The 23,018-nt window shown below is 44.5% G+C and overlaps 1 protein-coding gene across 1 annotated transcript; it reads right to left on the reverse strand.

The window, feature by feature from the left end:
- Positions 1 to 804: 804 nt before the first annotated feature.
- pcnx2 (pecanex 2) lies at positions 805 to 22,079 on the reverse strand. Its single transcript, XM_029450341.1, is given in 42 exon segments — positions 805 to 1,227; positions 1,728 to 1,904; positions 2,478 to 2,552; positions 2,715 to 2,834; positions 2,836 to 2,882; positions 3,062 to 3,240; positions 4,374 to 4,490; positions 4,684 to 4,841; positions 4,945 to 5,175; positions 5,340 to 5,484; positions 5,761 to 5,864; positions 6,069 to 6,302; positions 6,740 to 6,993; positions 7,067 to 7,282; positions 7,708 to 7,766; positions 8,609 to 8,738; positions 8,867 to 8,975; positions 9,224 to 9,401; positions 9,491 to 9,632; positions 9,893 to 10,043; positions 10,178 to 10,270; positions 10,793 to 10,901; positions 11,162 to 11,271; positions 11,644 to 11,735; positions 12,004 to 12,114; positions 12,298 to 12,469; positions 12,587 to 12,619; positions 12,913 to 13,066; positions 13,433 to 13,575; positions 14,361 to 14,496; positions 14,762 to 14,829; positions 14,831 to 14,841; positions 14,952 to 15,094; positions 15,198 to 15,348; positions 16,238 to 16,427; positions 16,504 to 16,998; positions 17,196 to 17,390; positions 17,507 to 18,009; positions 19,141 to 19,177; positions 19,297 to 19,414; positions 20,140 to 20,342; positions 21,643 to 22,079. Coding segments are annotated over 42 exon segments (6,420 nt in total). The 5' UTR covers positions 21,796 to 22,079; the 3' UTR covers positions 805 to 1,053.
- Between the last annotated feature and the right edge of the window lie 939 nt (positions 22,080 to 23,018).

Consider the following 23,018-nt stretch of genomic DNA (forward strand, 5'->3'; position numbering starts at 1 on the left):
GGGCTCCGCGACCGTCTGAAGGTTGCAGGTTTGTACCGACACTCGTGGATCAATCCTGCTAACTTTGACTTTAACTCTGACTTTCATCAGGATGACGTGTCTCAGGAAATATTGGATGGATTGACATTCATGTCCCCCCCCCCCCCCCCCCCCCAGGATGAAGTGTAATAACTTTGCTGGTCTTCTCAGCATAGTGTCCAATAGATGAGACGGGTTGCAAAACGCTTTTTTGGGGGGATAGAAAATGCATTTTGACAAGTATACAGACAGATGGGGGCAATTGAATGACTGAAATGCACCGTATTACAAGTTCAGGGTCCACCAACGCACCTTTCCTCACGGTTTTATTTATTCAGTTCCTAGCTCAGCTGAGCTTTTCACACATTTTATTCCCCGACATAAATGTCCAAATGGTGTTTCAAAGCTTTCTCCACATTATAAATGTTTGAGGAGGAACCTTTATTTCTTAGGCCTCGAGGAGATGATTTTGTTCCTCCACGATATATATATATATATATATATATATATATATTTTCAGTAAGTAGTCGACAGTGTTTCCATCGCCTTGGGGAGAAGCGAGCAGCTCAGATTGCTGACTGGAGGCCAAAAGGTTTCAGGGATCACATGCTGGCCTGAAAATAAATCTATAGATCATCTTGGAAAGGGGGAAACAGCAAACAGCATTGTTTGTTAGACATCGCCAGAAACTGCATTTCACACACACACACACACACACACACACAGTTAAACAAAAGCTGTTAACCATAAGTGACGTGACCGGAGGTCAAAAAGAAAAAGGCAACCTCATTTAAAAATGTCTTTATTTCATCAACCGGATCCAAGATGATGTTTTCAGACTTGTTTACATTCAGACAACAAGGTGAGACCACATGCTGAGGACAGGAGAGGAGGCAGGTTCGTGTGCATGGGTGCTCTGTCAGACAATCATCTGTATGTTTGTGTTTATGTGTTTACTTGTCATACAGTCCTCTCTGTATATGGGCACGAGAATGTGTGTAGTGTGTGTGTGTGTGTGTGTGTGTTGTCACTTTCTCAGACAGTCTTTTGATCGGTTGCCTCCGGAGCTGTTGAGACAGATGCCGAGTCCTCCTGGGTCTCGTCTAATCCCTGGCTGCAGCCTCGCTCACTTGACTGCACGCTGTCTTTCACCGTGATGGCTGCGTTGGAGTAGGTCGCGTCTATACTTTCATATGGCTCTGATGTCCACTGATGAAGGAGAAAGAGCAGAGGCGAGGAACAGGCACATTAGAGAAATGTTATGTGTTTATACCCTGTACTGTACTCGTGCCGTTTGGCATCCCCATTTAAATTGACTAAATTAAGCCTTACTGACATGTGGCCCTCAGGCTGCGACATTGATTACACCTCCCAATTAACAGTGACGTAAGGGACTGCAGTAATATGTTGATGTTCATGGAGCAGTTGACCAGTAGCAGGGCTGGAAATGTATATTATCCAGAGGGTTTAACCTCTTTGACAATGAGCTACAGTAATGTGTGCAAAACTGACATTTTGTCCTTCGCTGTCTTTAATCCCCAGAATTATTTCAGTGGGAAGCATGAACGTGTCATCTTAATCTGCCCATGATGTTAAAATACTTAATAAAGGCAAAAAGTGACATTTTGGGAAGTACTCTGATTGGCTTTCTTGCTGAGAGTTGGATGGGACTGATCATTATGAAGCTACATTCCTGGTTTGTGCCGCACCTGTGTGGCTCTGCTGCTGGACCTGTGCGAGGGCCCCATGGCGATGTTGACGCTGGACGAGGACTGCGTATCCGTGGTGTTGCCCCCTTCAGCAGCGGACAGCCCGGAGATAACCAGGCCACTGGAGAAACTACGCTTCCCAAACAGCAAGCTGAGGGTGGACGAAGACGAGGAAACCTGGGAAAGGCATATAGCAGTGTACAGTAAACACTAAGATGGACGTGCAAAACACAAACATGCTCATTCACAAACAAGCTGTGTCCAAGAGGAACTTAGTAGTAAATAATTCACTATGATCACATGCTTTGGCCAACAGCTGTGAAATAGTTTTGTAATGATGAGAAAGATGAAACACTAATGTAATAACATCAACCACTTAACGTCTGCACAAACAAAATGCAGTGTAATTCAGGAGCTTTACTGCTAAACATGACACTTTAACTTACACGGCCACACGTTTCAGTTCAACTGGAGGACTTTTTAATGTTCCTATTACAAGTTAAAGCAACTTTCTGTCTCTCCTAAAAACTACAGGCTTTCCACTTCCTTTATTTTTGAAGTATAAAAGGTTTTAAGACATAAATACATGAACTTCAAGGCAGTTTTTTCCTAAATCTTCTTTAATTTGTTGCATACAGTGCTTTTATTGCATGTACAAATTACCGTTTGAGTAATATTCAAGTGCACTAGTGTTGCAGTGTGTTGGCTAACACAAAGTGTGGATGTATAGAAGTGTAAACAAGCTTGTACCTGGCTGGAGCGCTGCTGATGCTGCGCTGCCTGGATTTGTGAGCTGATCCCACCTGCTCCTGAGAGACGAGGGACCTGAAGAGAGACAAACATCCTCTCATTGCTCTCATTCTTCTAGTAAAGGCACAATAACGCAAGGACGGATGCTTAAGAGTGTGTGTGTGTGTGTGTGTGTGTGTGTGTGTGTGTGTGTGTGTGTGTGTGTGTGTGTGTGTGTGTGTGTGTGTGTGTGAATACCTGTGAGAATATAGAGGCTATGGAAGTGTTGAAGGACAGCTGACTGTTGGACAGACGCTGGACAAGCCCATGGGTGGAGCCTGAGTCCAGAATGGGCCCTGATTGGCTGGTGACGGGGGGGGCGCTGACTCTGAGGCTGCACTGACCGGCTGCGGTACTCTCTCCTGGCTGCCGAAACACAAACACACACACAGAAATACATCCTTTATTGATCTAATATAAACATTACAAAAAGCATAATGAACCAACAATGCTTTTTGGTTTTTGTACAACCCCTTAAATCAAAGGTTTTAATATATTTTGTGTGTGTGTGTGTGTGTGTGTGTGGGGGGGGGGTCGGTGTCTACCTGCAGTGTGGTGTCTGTGACTGTGTGTCGTCCTGGCTCTGTGCTGGTAAAGGCTCAGGCTGTTGGACGTGACGGAGGACGGGCGGTTGTTGCTCAGCGTGGACGAACCACCGGCGCCGCAGTCCACATCCTCCATGTTCACACCACTGTTGCAGCTGGTTAGGTTGTCCTTACGCACCCTGCAGAACACACACACACACACACACACACACACAGCTCAGATTGATTTATTCATGTCATCGGTGAAGGGGACACAAACTGGCAAAGGGCCATCAAACATTTAGCAAGCCTTGGCTATTGCAGCTGGTTAACACACACACACACACACACACACACACACACACACACACACACACACACACACACACACACACACACACACACACACACACACACACACGCACACACAAAACAGGAGATGTTACATAACTGTGCTGGTATATGTGACACACTAGTACAGTGTTCCTTTTTTAAATGAGTTAAATGTGTTCTGGCTGACGAGGCACAGCCCTTCTCCTCGGCTACTTTAAATTAAGAATACACCTTTAACTCAAGACCGATGAAACAGGATTTAAAAAACTAATCTAATCTGAAAGGAAAACTCAGCCTAAAGTAAGCTGAAGAGAGAGAGACACACACACACACACACACACTGGCCTGCAGAGGATGATGCGATATATACAATAAGCTAAGCTGAGGGTAAAGTGTAAAGAAGAGGAGAGAGGGAAGGAAGGAGTAACAAGATTGAAATCTTTTGGCTGCCCTCCCACTCTGCAGTCCTCTCACTCTGCAGTCCTCTCACTCTGCAGTCCTCTCACTCCCACTGTCCCTGTGCTTGCATTTAAAACTACATTAAGTTGGCCGGGGAGTCTCTCTCCCCAGCACTGACTTCTACTCAGTCAATATCTGTAAATCAGCTGAGAAGCACTCACTCAGCATTACGAAAACGAATATCTCATGAAATGATATTATTTCTCCCCCGATGCATCTTAGACGAGGGACATCCTGAGACGTAACCCTCGGCTGAAAGGGATCACAATGACCTCTGAGGCTGTAAGAAGCAGTACGTCTTTACTGTAAGTGTGCGCCAAATAATTAAACTGAGCCTCTTATCCAGAATATCTTATTGAAGGAGGATGTTTCAGGAAGTGAACCCATGACCTCTCAGTTACAGCTTCACCTTTTCACCAGACTATGATGATGATGATGATGATGATGATGATGATGATGATGATGAAGGGAGATTGAGCCTGAAGAGGAAATATAATGTATGTTTTTCAAATATGTAGAAATGTGTTTATTCTAAACTGACCGTAACCATTTAGAGCAGAGCCAGGATCGAATGGCGTCCAGACTTAAAGCGCCTCCTCCGATGCTGCGGAGCGTGCGGTGTGTTCCTGCGTACGATGTTGTTAGCGGTGACACATACCTGGAAGATAAAAGAAATAAATGTCAAACCATCAGCAACAATAGACGACGCTACGAAGAAGAGGAAGTTAAATACCAATTTTCAACACGCATTCTGCAAAGGTGAAGTGAGCAAGAACCTTTTAATTAAACTTTAACTTCGATCCTAAAACCTTGTGTTCATCGGGTCTGGCATAGCTGTGAAAGACACGTACATGGGGTAGCCCAGTGGCTGGTCGCAGGACGAGTTCACCATGTTCCTCAGCGCCTGCTTGGAGTTCTGGATGCTGCCGCGTTCCGGGTTTCTGTTCCGTAAAAACACCAACTCCTGCTGCTGACCCGCCCACAGACCTCGCACACACTCCTTATTGATCTGCAGAGAGATCAGATTATACAACATAATATCTAATCATCCTAATCCTATGGCCTTATCTAATTAGAACCACAAGCCACCGACACCCGACGCCCTTTTTTACCTTGATGACCTTGAAGCTGAGGTGTCGTTTGTACAGCATGATGATCTTATACTCGTCCGTGCCGTCATCGATCATGTGCCTCAGTGTGAGCAGCGTGTCGCGGCTGGATAATACCGCCTTACGCCAAGCGGGGTCGCTCTCGTGACAGATCACCAGGCTGCTGCGGTAGTTCGTGATGGCTTCGTACAAGATAGAGACCTCCTCCGTCTCCTCCAGGCAGGTGAAGTGATCCTGAGAGAGCAAGAAAGGCATGACGGAGCACTGTAGATTGTGATCAACCATCCTGACGATGGTAAACGATGCACAAATGTCTGTGTGTTTACAGAAGAGTAGACTTTGTGGAAATAATCCCAGTGTTACAGCAGAAGCCATTTGAAAGCTCAGTGCACTTTTACCTGATGCAGTTTAAGGCTCATTCGGACGGCAGGAGCCACCACCTTCTGCAGGAGGTCAAGATCAGCGAAAACCCACTCGTCTTTGGTGGCAATGCGGAAGTCGCCTTTAAACAGGGTGTTGAAACCGTATAGAAATGATTCCAGACTTTGTGGTGGAAGGTTTGTGGGGGAGAGTAGAGAGAAAAAATAGAGGGGAGGAGGAGGGAAGTTATGAAACTAAGAAGTATTTTTAGAATATAAACCAACAAGGAGACATAAAGTCATGAGTGCAGTGAAAGAAATCTGGTGATGTGTATGGTTAAAGATGTGGTTGCTACTGCCCCCCTCTGGTGAATCTATCAAACTGCAGGCAACACAAATAGATTAATGCACTGTACTCATTAATGCATTTGTGCTGCTCTTTGGCTTGAACAAGGTTTACCTGTTGGACATGTTGTGTGAGGCCGTGCCGAGGGATCTCCTCCCCAGGACGGAGAGAGCGTAGGACAGAGTGACCAAAGCAGAGTCTTCGTCACTGTCCACAGGCTGGACACAAACACAAACACGGGGCAAACATGAGGATACGAATAAGATTCTGCTCACATGTTTCTATGAACTGCAACTTTAATTAGAGTTTCATTTTCACTGTAGTGATATTTTTACTTTTCTTGTAATAATGCTGATGTTTTAAAGACTAAAAGAAAAAGCTGCTGCTCCAACTCATAATAGAAAAATCTCTAAGTGATGTACCGTCTCCATCTTCCCAGCACAGTGCTGGATCCACTCCAGGTAGACGTTGCAGAAGCTGGCCCGCGTCACCCCCTGCAGGCAGTGCACGTAGTCTTCATCGATCTTCACACTAAAGACCTGAGGGTCGCGCTCGATGTGGTGCCACTTGGTGTAGGACAGCAGCGCGTCCTGGACGGTGACATCTTTGAGCCAGGTGGACAGTTTGGGAGAGTGGATCAGGTAGTAGATAATACTCTGAGAGAAGGCGGGGGAGGAGGAAGTGAGACACCAAACACAAGGAAAGCACGAGAGAAAGAAACGGCTGCGGGCTGTAGATGCTGGCCACATCTAGAGTTACTAATGGCAAGCTGTCATTTGTCATTATGTTATCAATATAACCGTTTAAAGGTGATTGAATATGTCAAAGGTTGATGCTTTATTAAAGCTGTACTATGTGCCTTTCCATACAAGTGACTCAGTGTAATCAGAATAATAAAATATCATCTTATATACACAGAAGAAGAGAAAACAGGATCTGAGCAGAGGACGTGTAGTATGCTCGGGTGTTCTGACATACACAGATAAATATCCATATCAGTGCCCAGTTACCTGGTAAAGAGGTGATACTTCTAGCATGCTATTTACTTTAACTACTGCCCATACATAAACAGATACACACAAATGATACGTACCTTCAGGTAGTAGGTGATGAGTAGCTTTCGGAGGTCGTACACTTGTAGCATTGTGGCCGCATTGTTCTCACTGATGCTGTAACCCTCCAGCAGGTACTTGGTGGCCATCACCTCCCAGGCCAGCCAGCGCAGGTTGAAGGCCGCATTGCACGACAGCATGTGGGGCAAGTGACCCGGCTCACAGCAGCAGCACGCATCGTCCTCCTCCACGCCCTCTGTGATGGCCTCCACCTCTCGCTGCTGGCAGTATGTACCTGGGGTGGAGAGAGATGGAGTCAGACAGCGAGTCAGCTTGTCATTCATTCTGTAGGGACGGTCAAACTGTACCTCTGAACTCCAGACCCCTCAGCTGGAAGGTGACCAACCCGTTGCCGATCTCGATGAGGTGGACCAGGGCGTTGAGGTAGTCAGAAGCCAGAATGAAACAGTCTCCGGCGCTGTAGTTGCCCCATCGGCCCAGCATAAGGTCGCCACAAAGAGAGTGCTGCAGCGAGCGAGTCAGGTACTCGTAAAAGATGGAGTTTAGGTTGCTGTCGTCACACCCTGCGAGAGAAAGACAGACGGATAACGTGCAGTCAGGTGGATGGGAAGTCTGGCTGCTTCCTTCCCTTAGTGTTTCTAAACTACAAGAAGTTCATTCAGATTCAGGGGATGCTCCATTTCACATTAAAATACAATAAAATATAATATTTATATAAACATAGAGAAGTAAAAGTAAAAATGTGCATATGTAAAATATGTATATTACAATATATACAGCAGTAATTATGATAGTGAGTGTTGAATAATTGCACATTTAGTATAAGTATAGTCCGTTTAGATATATCATTATAATTTGCATCTTCTGTGAAGAGATCATTCTAACAAATAATATTCCTAATTGTTTTAAGAGCTTCATACATCTGCTTGATTTAGAAAAGGCTCAACATTTAATAAGACGCAGCCTGAAACTGATGCAAAGAACTCACCCGTCTCTTTATCCACTTGGGACACCAGTCTGCTGTTAGAGTTGTCGATACGCTTTGTGCTGCAAGACACGGGAGACAAACACAGTAAAGACTGTTGAAGTCCTTCCTGCACGGTATTAACTTTATACAGTTGTCATTGTTTTTAATGTCACGAGTTTCAGACAACAACGTCTAAATATAAATCACGCAGGCTGCTTCATGTCCGATCACTGAAGTTTGCACAACAAAGTATTTTTGGAGTGTTCTCGGCGAGCTGAAGCACAAACTGCCTCTCGCATCAATAAGTAAGAGGGAACAGAGCACAGAGGTCACGTTGTGCGAGTGCGAGTGAGAGACGAGGAGGGTCGATCTGCTACTCTGCCTCGCTCAGCCCTAAAGGATGGGATTGATTTCACCTTCAGCAAGAAGAATTATGTTATTCTTTTCATTTATAAACTATATGAAAAGAATCCACGAGTCAATTTCTGTTTCCAGCTTCCCCGCAGCTCTCAGAGACGAGTCCTGAGTGCATTTGTTTGGGACTATTTTCAGCCGGGGATTAATACATACATTTGGTTTGCTAGTGAGTATTTACAGCTACAGGAGTGTGTGTGTTTATAGTAATGAAGGAACATGTTACGCAGTGCAACAGTGAGGCTCATTAATGCTTTTTATATCTTTTGGACAACAGTGGAGGTCTACGGCACAGAGAATAAGCTGCTGTATTTCAGGCTTACATCACTGCTTTGTTGCTTTTAGTCTTTTCATGGGATTTGTTGATAATTCAGCCAAATTCTTTAAATAGCAATTTGGCGAGATTTCCCCCATTTGGGACTCACAATGCGAGCAAATGATTTCCACACACCTCCAGGCTGTTTGGGAAACTAACTCCACTCACTCGCTCACTTCGTCGGGGCCTTACTTGTAGTTTCGTTCCCAGAACTTGATGGGTCTTGGATAGGAGGAGATGAAGATGGCGCTGCCCAGGAAGGGAGCCAGAGGGGTGTAGAAGACGGTGGTGAGCAGAGTCTGCAGCAGCAGCATGGCTGAGTCTGGACACACACACACATCAGTTAAGGAAAGAAAAGCAGGTACTGATACGCTCACACACAACACACACACACACACACACACACACACACACACACACACACACATGCAGGTGTTAGAGGAAGGATACGAGGCACAGCAAACGGCTGAGCAAAGGCATGGAACGCGCTGCCCCAGGCGATCTGCCAAGGAGCGATGTAAACCAAGATGAAATGCAGCTTCAGCAGCAGCTCACGCATCTGGACAGAAACAACACAGTCAGCTCCCTATAAACAAACCTCAACAGAGGGAGGGATGGTGAAACATCAGACGTTAGAGTTTATTATTTATACAGACAACCTTGTATGACTTCTCATATTACTAATATGAATATATATGATAATAATAAGCTCTCTGTGGTTAACTGCACACACACACACACACACACACACACACACACACACACACACACACAGTCTCCACATAACATCGAACCCTGCTTACTCACCTTGTGGAAAACAATAGACATGAGGAAGAAGTCCAGCAGGAAGCTCTCGGAGGCGTGCGGACAGTCGAAGTGGAAAAAGACGAGTGTGAAGAGCAGGGTGAGGAACTGGAAGCTGGGGTCGCAGAAGGATGAACGCAGGAGTTTCAGTCCAGCGACCGTCGTCAGCAGAGCGTCACAGCTGGAGTCAGCGCAAACAAGAGTTTAGACAACACACACACACACACACACACACACACACACACACTGTTTGTGGCTGTGTCCACTCACTGGATTCCCAGCTTCTTGCGGTGACTGAGAGCGAAGCCGTCATTAGTGAGCGCGCTCAGCACGATGGCGGGGTACACCACGTACTTCTCAAAGCACAGGAGCCCGACGTACAGTCGCTCAAACCACATCAGCACGGCGTCCTCTGTAACACAACATATCACAAGCAGATCAGAATCACAGCTTTCTGCAGGTGGAACTAGTTCAGGACTTCTACAAGCATTGTCCAACTGAAACACCTTAATGTTGATGAAAAGGAAAGCCTCATCCTATTTACTCTGTTTGTCTCTTAGTCTTTTCGTAGTTGCTGCTTCATCAATAGGATAACAAATAATACATTCAGAGAACGGCGTGGCGTTTGAGAGCATTCTGAACAGTACAGGTAATTGACTCCTGGACGCTGACCTCTGGGTTCAAACTGGTGGTACTCCTTGGTCTTGAGAACCGGATGAGAGATCCACAACCAAGGGTGATGCTTCCTCAGCTGGGGGATCAGGTAGTGGGTTACAAACCCCACCGTCCCCGCCAGAGCGTAAAGCACGATGGTCACAAAGGGCTGGATACAAGTTGGTGTGTAACGAAAGGAAACATAATGAAAATAAATAATTATGAGACAAAATACTTTGTTGGTGTCCGTGCAAACTGTGACAGAGATCGATGATACAGAGAGGAAGCAATGGAGCATCTCACCTTGAGAGACAGGAACACGGTACTCGCTGTGATGGCGAAGGTTAGGATGTAGGCGACAGAGCACACGACCACATCCGACAGCAGGATCTCCTTCTGCAGAGCACAAGAGGGAGGGAGAGCTGCAATCATTACTAATCCACACAAGAGTGAAAACGCATTTGTTTATCGGACTCATTTAGGTGTGAGATTATTTCTGTCTCATCATTCTGAGCCTTCAACGTTTGGAGATCAAAGACGCAGCAGCTGGAGAAGAGTTTCACATTCCCCATTAATACTGTAAGAGGCGGCGGGAGGCTTGTTTTCTCTGATGCATAACTCCCTGTAATCACACCCAATGATCGACAGCAAACATTCTTTTATTATCTCGCCTGCAACACTCTGCCCACTCACACACACACACACACACACACACACTCACACACACAGTTAATGAGTATTGCTTTTCTGATGATAATCATTTTGAGATGACATGAGATGAATATGGCTCTGGGCTGCTGCTGTTTAAAACAATAACAACTTTTCAATTAATGCTCAGAGGAGACAAATTAACGCTGGAAAAGTGTGTTTATACGTTCACAACAATGGCTGAGAATAACCGGAACCAGCTTTAGTTACCATAGAGCTCTGCAGTTTCTCTGGCAGTGGGTCTTTACTTTCCGTGTCTTCCTCCTCCTCTTCCTCACTCTCTTCCAAAGCGGGCATTAACTTTGATTTGACCAGAGATCTGCGAATAAAAATGTCACATGTGTTGGAAGAGACATTAAGATGTAGAGACATTAAGATGAAGATAAATAGATGTTTGGTTAAATACAAAACTTTTCATTTTGAATAAATTAAATTCCTTCCTCACAACAAAAATAATCTGAATTTAAAGATTATTGAGAATTAAGTGTATGGCAACCAGACATACACACACACACACACACACACACACACACACACACACACACACACACACACACACACACACACCCTGATACTCACAGTAGTACGGAGGGGTCGCTGCTCTGTCGGCTGAGGTGGTAGGAGAAGACCACCAAGAGGCCACAGAAACCAGAGAAGAGAGCTGGAGTGTGCTGCTCGTCCCACGGCTCCTGTAACCACACACACACACACACACACACACACACACACACACACACACACACACACACACACACACACACACAGGTGTGAATCATACCACCAGTCAGAGTCTGCTGCTTTTAGATCATCACCCTTTAAAAGCTTCTTCCACACAGTTGCAATCTTGTATATATATATATATATATATATATATATATATATATAATATATATATATATATATATATATATATATATATATCCTATACTCCCCGTCTTCTTTATTCCTAAATCTTAGAGGAGAACCATAAAACATATAAAATAAGGAGAGGAGAGGAGGAAACGATGCATTCACATCTCCTACCAACGCTCTGTTTTGTTTTACATCCAGTTCATTTGTACCTTGAGAGCTCCGAAGCAGAAACCGTAGAGCAGAGACAGAGCGATCAGACTGCGCAGGATGCCGTAGACTGCAGAGATGAGACTCGTAGCAGCTGGGAGAAGATTAAAATATATGCATTAGTATGAAACAATGAGTAACAAAGCTAAGCATGTACTGTAGTCTTAGTGTTATGGTTTTTAATCACTACTTTTATTGTATTTAGTTTATCTTATAGTGAATATTTCCAGGGGCTTCTACATTGTATACATATTACACAGATTACAGTTAAACGCAGAAAATAAAGATGAACATCCATCTCAGATCTGGAATCATGGACTTGAAACGACTGAAATCTAACGATTAGAAACACTTTCACTCACCTGTCCCTCCAAAAAGGTGCATGTCAATCTGCTCCAGCAGGTAGATGGTGAAGGTGTTGATCTGAGGGAACAGGCCCACCAGGAAGGTGATTGGGAAGCAGTAGGTAAAACCTGTTGTAGGCAATAAGCAAAAGACACTTTGTGGTACTTGTTTTGAACAGGAAATAAAACAAATAACAACTAATAAAATAAGTGTTGTGTATTAGCAGCTGCAGGGCTGTCGGAAACAAAGCTCGCTTTCACGGCTATATGTGTACATTCTTTGTGGCTCTCTCCTGGTACATTTATCCCTACCCACTAGCAGGTCTCGTAAGAATCCCAGTGCGTCGTGACAGCCGATGGTGACTCCGTACAGGGTGGAGACGGGCAGGTCTTTACTCCTCAGTAGCTGCTCCAGCAGCCAGATCAGAGCACAGAAGATGCAGAAGTACGCTGCTCGGCTGTAGGCCACCAGCTGGTTGTGACCCTGGAGATACACACATGAACACACACAGATGTTATTAACTTAAAGATAATACCAACGGCTGATGATAAACACACATTGTTTCGTCTTTACTCGGTAACAAAGTAACATTGAACTCACATGTGTTGGTGAAGCGGCATCTGGTTGAACACTCTGGAAAACAAAAGCACAGAAGCAAATATTGAATCTCCATTTGTGAATTAAACATAAAAAACATTACGTCAGAGTTCAGCGGTGAGTAAGTGAGCGGGAGAAAAGAGGAACTGTCTCGTCTTAGGTCAGTTTTACTATAATATACATTAGGCTCACCATGTCAACACGTTATTCATTCCTCAAAGTTAGTTTTAGTAGTGAAATGTTTTTCCTTAAAGCAAACAATCACACACTTTGATCCAACAGTAAAGATTCAGGTAAACTGCTGAGCGTCAGGGTTTGATGGTTTTTACCTTCAGTAAGGAATACTGGCAGCTGGCGATGACCAGGCAGAACTGGAAGACCCAGAAGTCTTTGAAGCAGCCGTGGTTGAGGAGCACAAAACCCAGGAAGGAAACCAGGAAGGCCATGAAGATTGCAACTAGATTCTCCAGAAATTCCTGGTTTCTATACAAAAACAGCCCAAACTAAAGTTACAGTAGTGCATTCAGTCGCTTGTTAGAAATACAGTATATCCTTGCTCAAGAGGAGAATCATTCCTGCACAAAATTGATGGCAGACGGACATTAAGGTACTGCTCATTAAACTGAAAAGACATGACACTGAATGATCAAACTGGAAAGAAATTGAGCAAGCAAACATCCAGTGATGTAGATGTGGAGGATAAATCATGTCAACAATGCTTGATTCATATATATATACTTATGTCTAATCTAAATATTGTTTTCTGAGTGTGCTGAGTAACGTGTAGGATGTTTGGTGCAATCATGTAGGTGTGGAAAGGGGTTTGCAGGAAGGTTGTTTGTGCAGTACCTGTCGAAAAGGGCGAGCAGGGTGAGTCTGTCGTATAAAATGTTGATCCACTTCCCAGGAAACAGTTTGAGTTTGTAATAAATTTTCCTGGTGGGTTTCTCCTGAGTGGACGTCTCTGACGACTCGTCCAAAGAGTCCTCTTCCTGACACATGCACACAAACACAAATGATTTAAACCCACGTGAATTCATCTGCGATAATAAAAGGAGACAAATCGTGTTTTCTATCTACATGATTTCCCATGTAGGATCATTTAGCGAGGATTATTATAAGTAGACGGAGCAACATGTTTTCCTGTGATGGGCATCGCACACAAAGTGGTGCATTAATGATTCAGCAGAGAGTCTGTGTTGTTTCAGCTTCAACAACTGATCCAGGCAGCGTATGTCACCCCTGCTGGTCTGATGCAGCAGTGATGTAAACTGATCATATGGCTACTGTTTCAAACAGCAGCAAAGACTCATATCTTTCCTGTCATCCAGTTTGAGAGAACACACTAATTTGATTTACGTCTCTATTTCTCACCAAAACACATATGTGCATCCTTGAGCCCTAACAAACATTTAAAGCATTAGTGTCCACAAATCTTTTATTCAAACCTCCATTGTTTATATCCCTGTCTGCTCGCTAACAGACTTCTTGTTCACTCCCTTTGTTGGCACATTGCTGCAGTTCTTGGCACGCTACCACCACCAACTGTCGATTAGTGCAATAGCATAAAACAGTCTGGAGAGCTGGGTATCATGTCACCCGCGTGCATGAGATACAAGCAAAACAGTAACCTGCTCCAAGAAAATCATGGCTCCTAAGCACTTCTATGGACTCACAGCATTTTATAAACACGTCCTGTCTTTCGTCTTATCAAATGAGGTTTAGTAAATCATTGGTATGCATAACAAGAAATAGAAAAATGAAATCAGATGGACACCTGGAATATCTCAGGGTGCGTCCTTCGTGGCCGGAGCCTGTGTGCAGGGATGATGCGTCGCTGGAAAGGGCAGTCAGTGTGACCGCCTGCCAGGCCGTCCTGACACTCAGAGTTGGAAGAGGTTGACAGCAGGTCACTGGAGACACACACACACACACACACACACACACACACACACACACACACACACATAAAACAGGCTGACCTGATTACAAAGGCAGTGATGATAGTTTATGAGGAAATGGAAAAAAGGCAATAAGGAAAGATGAAGTTAAGAAAAGCACATTGAAGCAGTGGAAGAGAACATGCAGATAGACAAAGCAGATAGTAGAAAAAGATCATTTGTTGCGGGTAAAGGAAGAGATGATGAAGAGGGGGAGGAAAAGATTTGACAGCAGTACCACATGTTGCCAGTGATGAGCTCCGCTCCTAGCGGCAGGTTGAGAGCTCTCTCTGCGTACAGCTTGCGATGGCCTGTCTCCTGATGAGACAAACACACACACACACAACGTTTTAGCACTACACATAGACATCCAAGAAACAAAATGACATTACATATGAACTATTCATTATTCCAGCGTGGCTGCTTACTGTGTACAGTATGGAAGGTGTAGGCATCTTCTTTGTTGGTAGCCTCTGGTCTGCAGATGACCTGCAGCATGGAGCTCTCTGACTGAGAGGTTTGTGAGGGCAGGGAGTCGTAGTCTGGATCCTTCTCTCTGTCTGTCTGTGGACTGCAGACAGGAAACACAATCAACTGGAAATCCTGGATGGACGAGTGAATTCAGCTGTGTGCATATGTGTTACCGAAGCGTGTGGGTGTAACGGCATGTTTACCTGTCAGGGGAGACTATTGGGATTTGTGTGGGTGGTATAGCCTGAAGTCTGTCAGTATGCAGACTGGTGGGTGGTTTGGGTCTCCCTGGTTTGTTGTCCGTGTTGGTCTCTGTTATCGTCTCATCTTGTCCGGAAGTCGCACTCAGATTCTCTGCAAGCAAAACAAATGGAAATGTTTTTAACAGAAACGATCCTCCATTTGGAGAAGCTCTTGTAAACTTTCCTCTTGTAAACATTGGCATTGGTTTTTAGTTACCTTGCCCATTGCTGTTATAAAAGTTAATGTTCATATTTCTTTACCTTTACAACGTTCCCCTTTTCATGTCTTAAAACCTGCACTAATCAATATTGTTATGTTAACAATGGAAGGTGTTGCTAAGACTGATTACACCCGACTCTGCAGTTCCTCTCAGCTCTACAGGGAGCATGCTACCAGCGCAGCACCAAAGCAGACAAAGTTAGTGACACAGTGGAGCATTTAGCGTGCTAAGAGGTAAATGGAGTTGGTGGAGACCAAAACAGAGCTGCAAGGAGGATGAAAATGGACTTATACTCCTCAGCTGCCCAGAAACATGATTACAAGTCAATGCTAATGTTGCTAGCTGTGTGCTGCATGTACTTACTATCGTAATAAGGCAATGTTGTGTTTACAGTTTGTTCAGCTGCCTCAGAGAAAAACTAAATTCATGCAGATTTAAGAAGTCTCTGTTTCAACAACACTAAAAGTCTACTTGCTGCAACTACAAGCTGAGCTGTTCCATTTATCCCATTTGACAAATTGATTGAGCTCCTGCTATTAGCATCCTAAAATAAACGTCATAAATTGAACTGGACTGTTAAAGTAAAGCATTATAATAGCATATCTAGATAAGTATAGTATTAGTATGGAGCTTTAACCTTATATAGATGCTGGGACCATGCGCCAAGAGCAACAGTAGGAATATATTACAGCTCATAAAACAATGCTGACATTGCATTCATGTATGCACTTACATATACAGCTCTGCATTAACACTGGAGATGGAGGTAAAGAAACAAACCTTCTTGCTGAGATGTTCCTTCCTCTGCAGCTTCCTCTTTGTGTTCAGACCACTCGTCTTCCTGGGAGCTGGCGCCTGCCCCTCTGGTACTGAGGGACCCCAACAAGGAAACAAACTCCAAGAAGTTGGATTCGTTGGGAATCTGGCCCTCCTTAGCTTCCAGATCTGACTTGGAACTGGTCATGGTGGCCTGATAAAGATACACATGTATGAATAGATGGATGGAGATAACTAGAAATAGAAACAGAGCTAAACTGCCAACGTACGGTGTTATGTGAGCGGTCTGAAAGCAGCACGGCATCTTTCCCACTGTCCATGCTCATCCCACGGATGTGAGTCCTTCCCCCGGGCCCGTACCGACACAAAGCTGGCGGCAGGCGCAGGAAACCTTGTGAGTCCACATTAGGATCCAGAGGATCCGTGTCATCGTGGTGGGAGTGGACATCGATACCTGATGAGCTGTTATCATTTGTCAGCTGAGGGCTCGGTGTGCTGTCATCAGTCAGCTGCACACCGAGATGTTCCTGGTCTGGATCTGGACACTCCGGTGTGATGAACTCAGAAGTGGATGTTTCTCTACACAGGTGAAACTCTTCACTTTGGCTGGCTGTCTGTTGCTGTTTCGGGGTGGGGTCGTACTCTGAGCCAGCTGCTGCTTCTTCCTCTTCCTCTTCCTCTTCCACCTTCTGCTTCTCCTTCTCAGGGGAGTCGAAGGTGATGACGGGAATCTTGATGTGACACTCTCCTGCATCCTTCTGAGCCTTGTAGGACACACACGTCACACATACTGTATTCTCCAAGTGTAACAACTCCTCAGACATAAACCTCTTTAGCATTTAGGTAACAATAACAATGAATAGTATGAATTCAACAGTCTTAAAGGGGAACAAGTGGATGTTAAGGGGGTTAAAATTGTTTCATGAAGAACATTAAAACTGACATCCTAAATGATTCTTACCTGTGCATTATCCAGAAGGCTCTGCTTGAGGCTCTCCTCCAGCTGAGCAGCAGTCTGAGGGTCACAGCTCATGGTGATGATGATCTTGACAGTGTCGCTGTCGTCCAGGCGAGCCGTCGTTGGCCCAGGGCCAGAGTTGTCTACCAGAACCACTTCAATCTCATCAGAACAGTATGTCTCCTCCACTGGCTCAGCCTGAGAGACAACGCAAGAGACAGACAGATGGAAGAGGCATACCCGTGTACAAAATAATCACAATGCACTGCTCCTCGAACCTGCCAGATAGAGCAACTTACTCCTGTGAGGCCTACCTGTGCATGAGGTTCTAAGATGTCGATGAAATCATCCTGGGGAGTCTCCAGTGAGTTGTTGTTGGCACCTGGGGGCTCTTTTTGCCCCTCGCTCTCCTCCTCGCTCTCATCTTCACTTCCCTTTGAGGGAGGCAGACCTTCATCAGCTGTTTCCCTGTCTGCAGTCTCTTTATCCTCACAGTCTTCTATTCTGTCCTGCTCCGAGTCTTTCTCTGTTGTTCTCTCCTGCTCTGACTGCTCTCGGTCAGTCCCCGTCAAAGAGTCCTGAATGTCCATTCCCTCTTTCACAGCCACAGTTTCAATTATTTCCGCATCCATTTTTCCTGTCTCGCTCGCAGATCCAGGCCGCATCTCTTCTCTTTCAGCTCGGGACGAGGGCCTCTGCTGGGCCTGCAGCAGGGGGGCGGCCTGGTCCGGGTTGGGGCTGGAGAGGTCATCTGGAGAAGGGCTTGGGTGCAGGCCTCTCTCCACAGGCCTCACCTCTGCTGCACTCTCACCCTGTCCTGGAATGAAAGGAAATGCAAATTCAAATTGATTTGATTGAAATGTTTACCAGCCACAGATAAATATCTTCCCATTGCAATAAAATGAAATGCCAATCCTAGTGCGGTAAAGACACTTTAGTACACTTTGGTACAGATGACGTCTGATGCAATATACCCAAACGTTTATATCCTTTTTTTTTTCAATAAGCTGACTTTGTTGTGACTAATCACCGGTGCTTTAGATCACACATTTACTGGAAGCAGTCAGCTGGTCTTGTTGGCTGACTACTAGTTCTGTGCTTTTCTGAGCAGATTTACAGCAATGACGTGTTCCCAGAAAAGGAAGTTGTCAATCTATATTGTCTAAGGAGCCATAGCGTGCATTAGAAAAGAGGAACAGATTCTGACGATACACTACACACAACTCTTCCCCCAAATGACATAAAAGGCCTGACAATAACTACTACTAACTATTTAACCTGGGGTTAAATAATGCACTGCAGGGGGTTGTCTTTCTACATCCTGTCTTCATTCTATAAGCGTATACTTATCATCATTTTTAGCATAACACAGAATAAATAGGAAGTCATCTCTATATAAAACCGCTTAATGTAGTCTACCAATCATTTGTACCTTGATGCCAGGCTGAGGGTAATATTCATGCATGCTGTGACTGTGATTGTGTGATTCACACAATCACACAAAGAAATGAACCGATGGAGGCAGCGATAGACAAGCAACGTGCGTGTTCTGCAAGATAAATGTACTGTTACTGTATGACGAGCTGGATTTAACATCTTCAGTTCACTGTCGGAAAGGGCTGTCTGACAGCAAGGTGAAGCCATGCAAACATTCTTAATATAGCATACACTTAAACTGACATGTGTTTTGCTGTCCACAGCAGCACATTGCTTTGCTTCTGTGTCGTTACTCATGTCTACGTACCGTCATCTACTGTAGGTAAAACACTGACTATGGAGAAGTACCTCATACAACCCCACTTCAAACTATATAACATGTCAGCTCTGCCACAGATCTCCTGTTGGCTTGTAGGGACTCATCCGCATTTGTTATGTTTCTCCACTCATTTATTCAGATTTGTCCTTCGATAGTTACATCCGTATCTCATTTAAACCCAGAGGACATCACCTTCCACGGTCTTCCCCTCGTCTGACTTGGAACAGTCCTGTATGGAAGAGAGTTCAGACACACGTCGTTAACATTTAGACATAATGTAGGTCAACACAGTTGTTTCTGTACTGCACAGTAATACTCTCGGGTGTCCATCTTTTAATCTTCACTCACCACCCCTATCAGTCCTGGGTCGGTTTCAGTCTGTTTAACCGTCACCTGGATCACCGGACTGGTACGTTTCCGAGCCAACATCGTCATGGCAACACTGTCGGGGACTGTACTGCTCTTCCTTTTAGACAAAGACAAGAGACAGGGGGGGGGGGGGGAATTAAATGACGAGGCGCAGGAGATAGACGGATAGGGAGTGAATCCCAGCCTCTCGGGTTTTTAATACTAATATCCACTAATTTATAGGGAGGAGGAAGCAGTACAACATACTTGTCTGCCCTCGCTGTTTCATCTCTCCTCAGGCACACAAATGAAAAGAAATACAGTCGCACAGCGAACAAGAAGTGATGGACTCTCTTGTATTAGTCTCTGTGCAGATCAAGTGTGTCAGAACGGAGTGGCCGACTGAAGATCACTGACCTCCCCTCATTAGCTCGCACATTCACCAAATCTGTACTGAGTCTTTGAGCTGAAGTGGAATGAGTCTATATCCCACTCTGAGACACTTGATCACAAAGCCAATGTGATCTAAAAGAGAGGAGGAACTTAGAAAAATAGACACATGCAGAGAGAGAAAGACTAAAAAAGATTATTACACTGATCTCAGACCCAAATGTACAATTTAATGTTAAATAATTAAGTTGCATCATTAGAGCATTAGCCCTCTGGCCTAGATGCGGTAATGACTAACCCGGCAGGGACGCAGCTCGAGGTACAAAGAGCAACACAAATGGCAGTATGTCTTTCTGAAGGGCCTCCATCCCTCTTGAGCAGGAATTCTTCAGCTACTTCTGATTGATCCGTCGGACTGTAGTTTCAGGATTACAAGTGTGTGTGAGGGTTTACCTGATGTTGGCAGGTAGGCAGGAGTCCGAGGCATTACTTTTCTTCTCCGGAGCCTTGCTGAGATCAGAGAGGCTGCTGCGGACCACCCCCTCGCCCTCGTCGAACATCACGTGCAGCCGATAGTTGGCCAGCTTGATGAGGATGAAGAAGACGGTGATGGAGGTGCAGTAGATGCTCAAAGCCATGGTTGTAGGGGGCAGGGCCTGCGGAGATGAGAGGAGCTTCATCATATTCAAATGCAACATCCCCAGAGTCTCCTGACTCCACTACAACAGTGTTTGATTTAATGCTTCACACTGTAGCATCTCTTCTCATATTATTGTGAGTAGGTGGAATTCTTCAAAAAGGTAAATCTTACTTGCAGCCACAGTTTCCAGAATGTATTACATGCTCAGTGAAACACAAGATCTAGTTTGATTAAATGGTGGATTAATGAAGGTTATTGATCCCCGTGGGAGGAATGGCCCATTGTAGAAAACAGGAAGATTAAAGACAAAGTATCTGCATCATGGAGATACATGAGTCATACTGATTTGTGTTGCGTTGAATATGGACAATTATTCAAATCTGCAGTTACAGATGTATAGTCCAGTGTCATATGTGCTTTCATCTGATTGTTCCTCAACTTGCCATTATTTATCTTGTACTGAGTGCTGAGTGCAACATTTTAATGTAGCTTTGGGGGCAAAACTCTTTGTCACTCTCACATATGTTACTTTGCCTCACTAACTCTCATTTATGGGGGGTTATCAACCCACAGTTACTACAAATTAGCCCTGTTTTATTGTACTGATACTGGAGAGCAGGTAGGTGGGGAGCAATCACATCAGATAATCTGCAATATATATGATCTAATCTGGATGAAACAGCTTGCTGATAAACCTTTGTTCCATAAAAATGTTAATGAGAAAAGATTTCTTCACATACAATAACAGAAAAGCTGCCATCAGAAGTGGTCACTCTTTCAGTACTGTGCATGGCTGTAGTTGCCAACATACTTCATCAAAGCTAAAGTTAAGATGCTTGACCAATAGCTGTAACTCTTCCCTTCATGCATACCCCCATGCTGCTGTATGACTATCCCTGTATCATTTTGAATCTGAGGTATTTCTTCCTCCATATCTACTGTATCTCCACATATCTATAAGTCAGTATGTTACCACTGGGACTAGTGCAGCCTGCGTAGCACCTATTTCAAAGGCCATGACATGAAAAAAATCAGTGAACCCCAGTTTCATGCCTCCCGGCTCTCACACTGCACATCCAGGAGCAGCCATGCGTTCCGTCACCGCATGCAGAAGAAAATACTGCGACAGTGCTGTTTTCTCAAACCTATATGTATCTCAGTAGTAGCAACCAGACAATGGGGGGTGTTGGTGTTATCAAAGAAAAGATAAAAGCGCGCATGAACAAAAAAATAAACGTTACCTATGGTACCGTGAGCACCTCACACCCCCCTCGCGGCCTTGAACGTCATGTTCCCTCGTAAAAAGAAAAACTCACCAGATGAAGAGACAGTGGCAACATCAGGAGAAATATCCAAAGATAGAGGTGGCAGGAGTTGTTGAATTTGTTCTGGTCCGGGTCGTGGTACCAGCCCCCGGTCACAGATGCCCAGACTCCCTGACGCAGGGTCTGCACAACCTGGGAGCCCATCTCTCCTCCTATCTCCTCCTCTCCGCTCAGGTTGGACGGACGGATGATGCTGCTGCTGCTAGGCTACAATGAAATGATCTCCTCTAATGCATGCTACTGTCGCTACGCCTCCATGTTGGGGCGATACAGCACGTCTCCTGAGCCATCTCTCTCATGCCTCATCGGTCTTCCTCGGTGGTGTCCTCTCGTCTGCCATTTCCCATTCCAATGTCGATTCGTCCATTGATGCTACCGCGGTCCTCATCTTGTCCTGTTGGTCTCTCTCCTTCTCCCTCTCCTCTCTAGCTGCCTGCACAGATGCGCAGCTCTGACCGCCTCCCCTCCCTTCCCACTTCTCTCCGCCTCCTCCCCTCTCCATCCTTTCCTATTATGTGATTCGCACCTTCAGTGTTTGTCTGACACGCAGGAGGTTTTCAGAATAAATCAGTCAAACACTTAAACCGCACTGTGTATAATATGTATAATATATGTTGACTAGGCTGTATGTGCACGCGTATACACGAGTATACAGTATTTATAGGCTAAATAGCCTGTTCTTAGAGGTAAAGTATGACATGCATATGTAGGGTTTATTCAATACGCTTGTAGGCTATGTGGAAAACCGAATTCTTTGTGAAAAAAACATTATTAGTCCATAAATAGGCTACGCAGATACATTGAGATAAGATAATTAGATATAGTAAACTATTTAGAGGACCGAAATTGTATTTCCCTGGACTCGGTGCAAAAAAAAGTGAACATAAGTGGCAAACAACCAGATAGAAAAACCAGGTAGCCTATTAACAAGATAAGGCACAAACCTATAGTGCAATAACAAACAGGTAGACAAATATAAATACAGGTAGTGTTAATGAATGTACAAACATGTGATAAACTAAATTAAAGGAGTTGTATGTCCCCCTCGGGATATTTCTGTCATTCATTGTAAGGCTATTATGATGATTATTATTATTATTATTATTATTAGTAGTAGTAGTAGTAGTAGTAGTAGTAGTAGTAGTAGTAGTAGTAGTAGTAGTAGTAGTAGTAGTAGTAGTAGTAGTAGTAGTTTATGTTTTAGGCTATATTTATATATATGGAAGTGTTGTCTTTGTCTAGCAGCATGTGTGTTTATAGGTCTATATGTGTTCTTGTCACTGTGTGTACGCTAAAAGCCACTCGATACCGGAGTCAAATTCCTTTGTGTGGATAAATACTTGGTCAAAATAGCTGTAGTACTAGTT

This window comes from Cottoperca gobio, chromosome 15, assembly GCF_900634415.1.
Source record: "Cottoperca gobio chromosome 15, fCotGob3.1, whole genome shotgun sequence".
NCBI classification, from domain to species: Eukaryota; Metazoa; Chordata; class Actinopteri; order Perciformes; family Bovichtidae; genus Cottoperca; species Cottoperca gobio.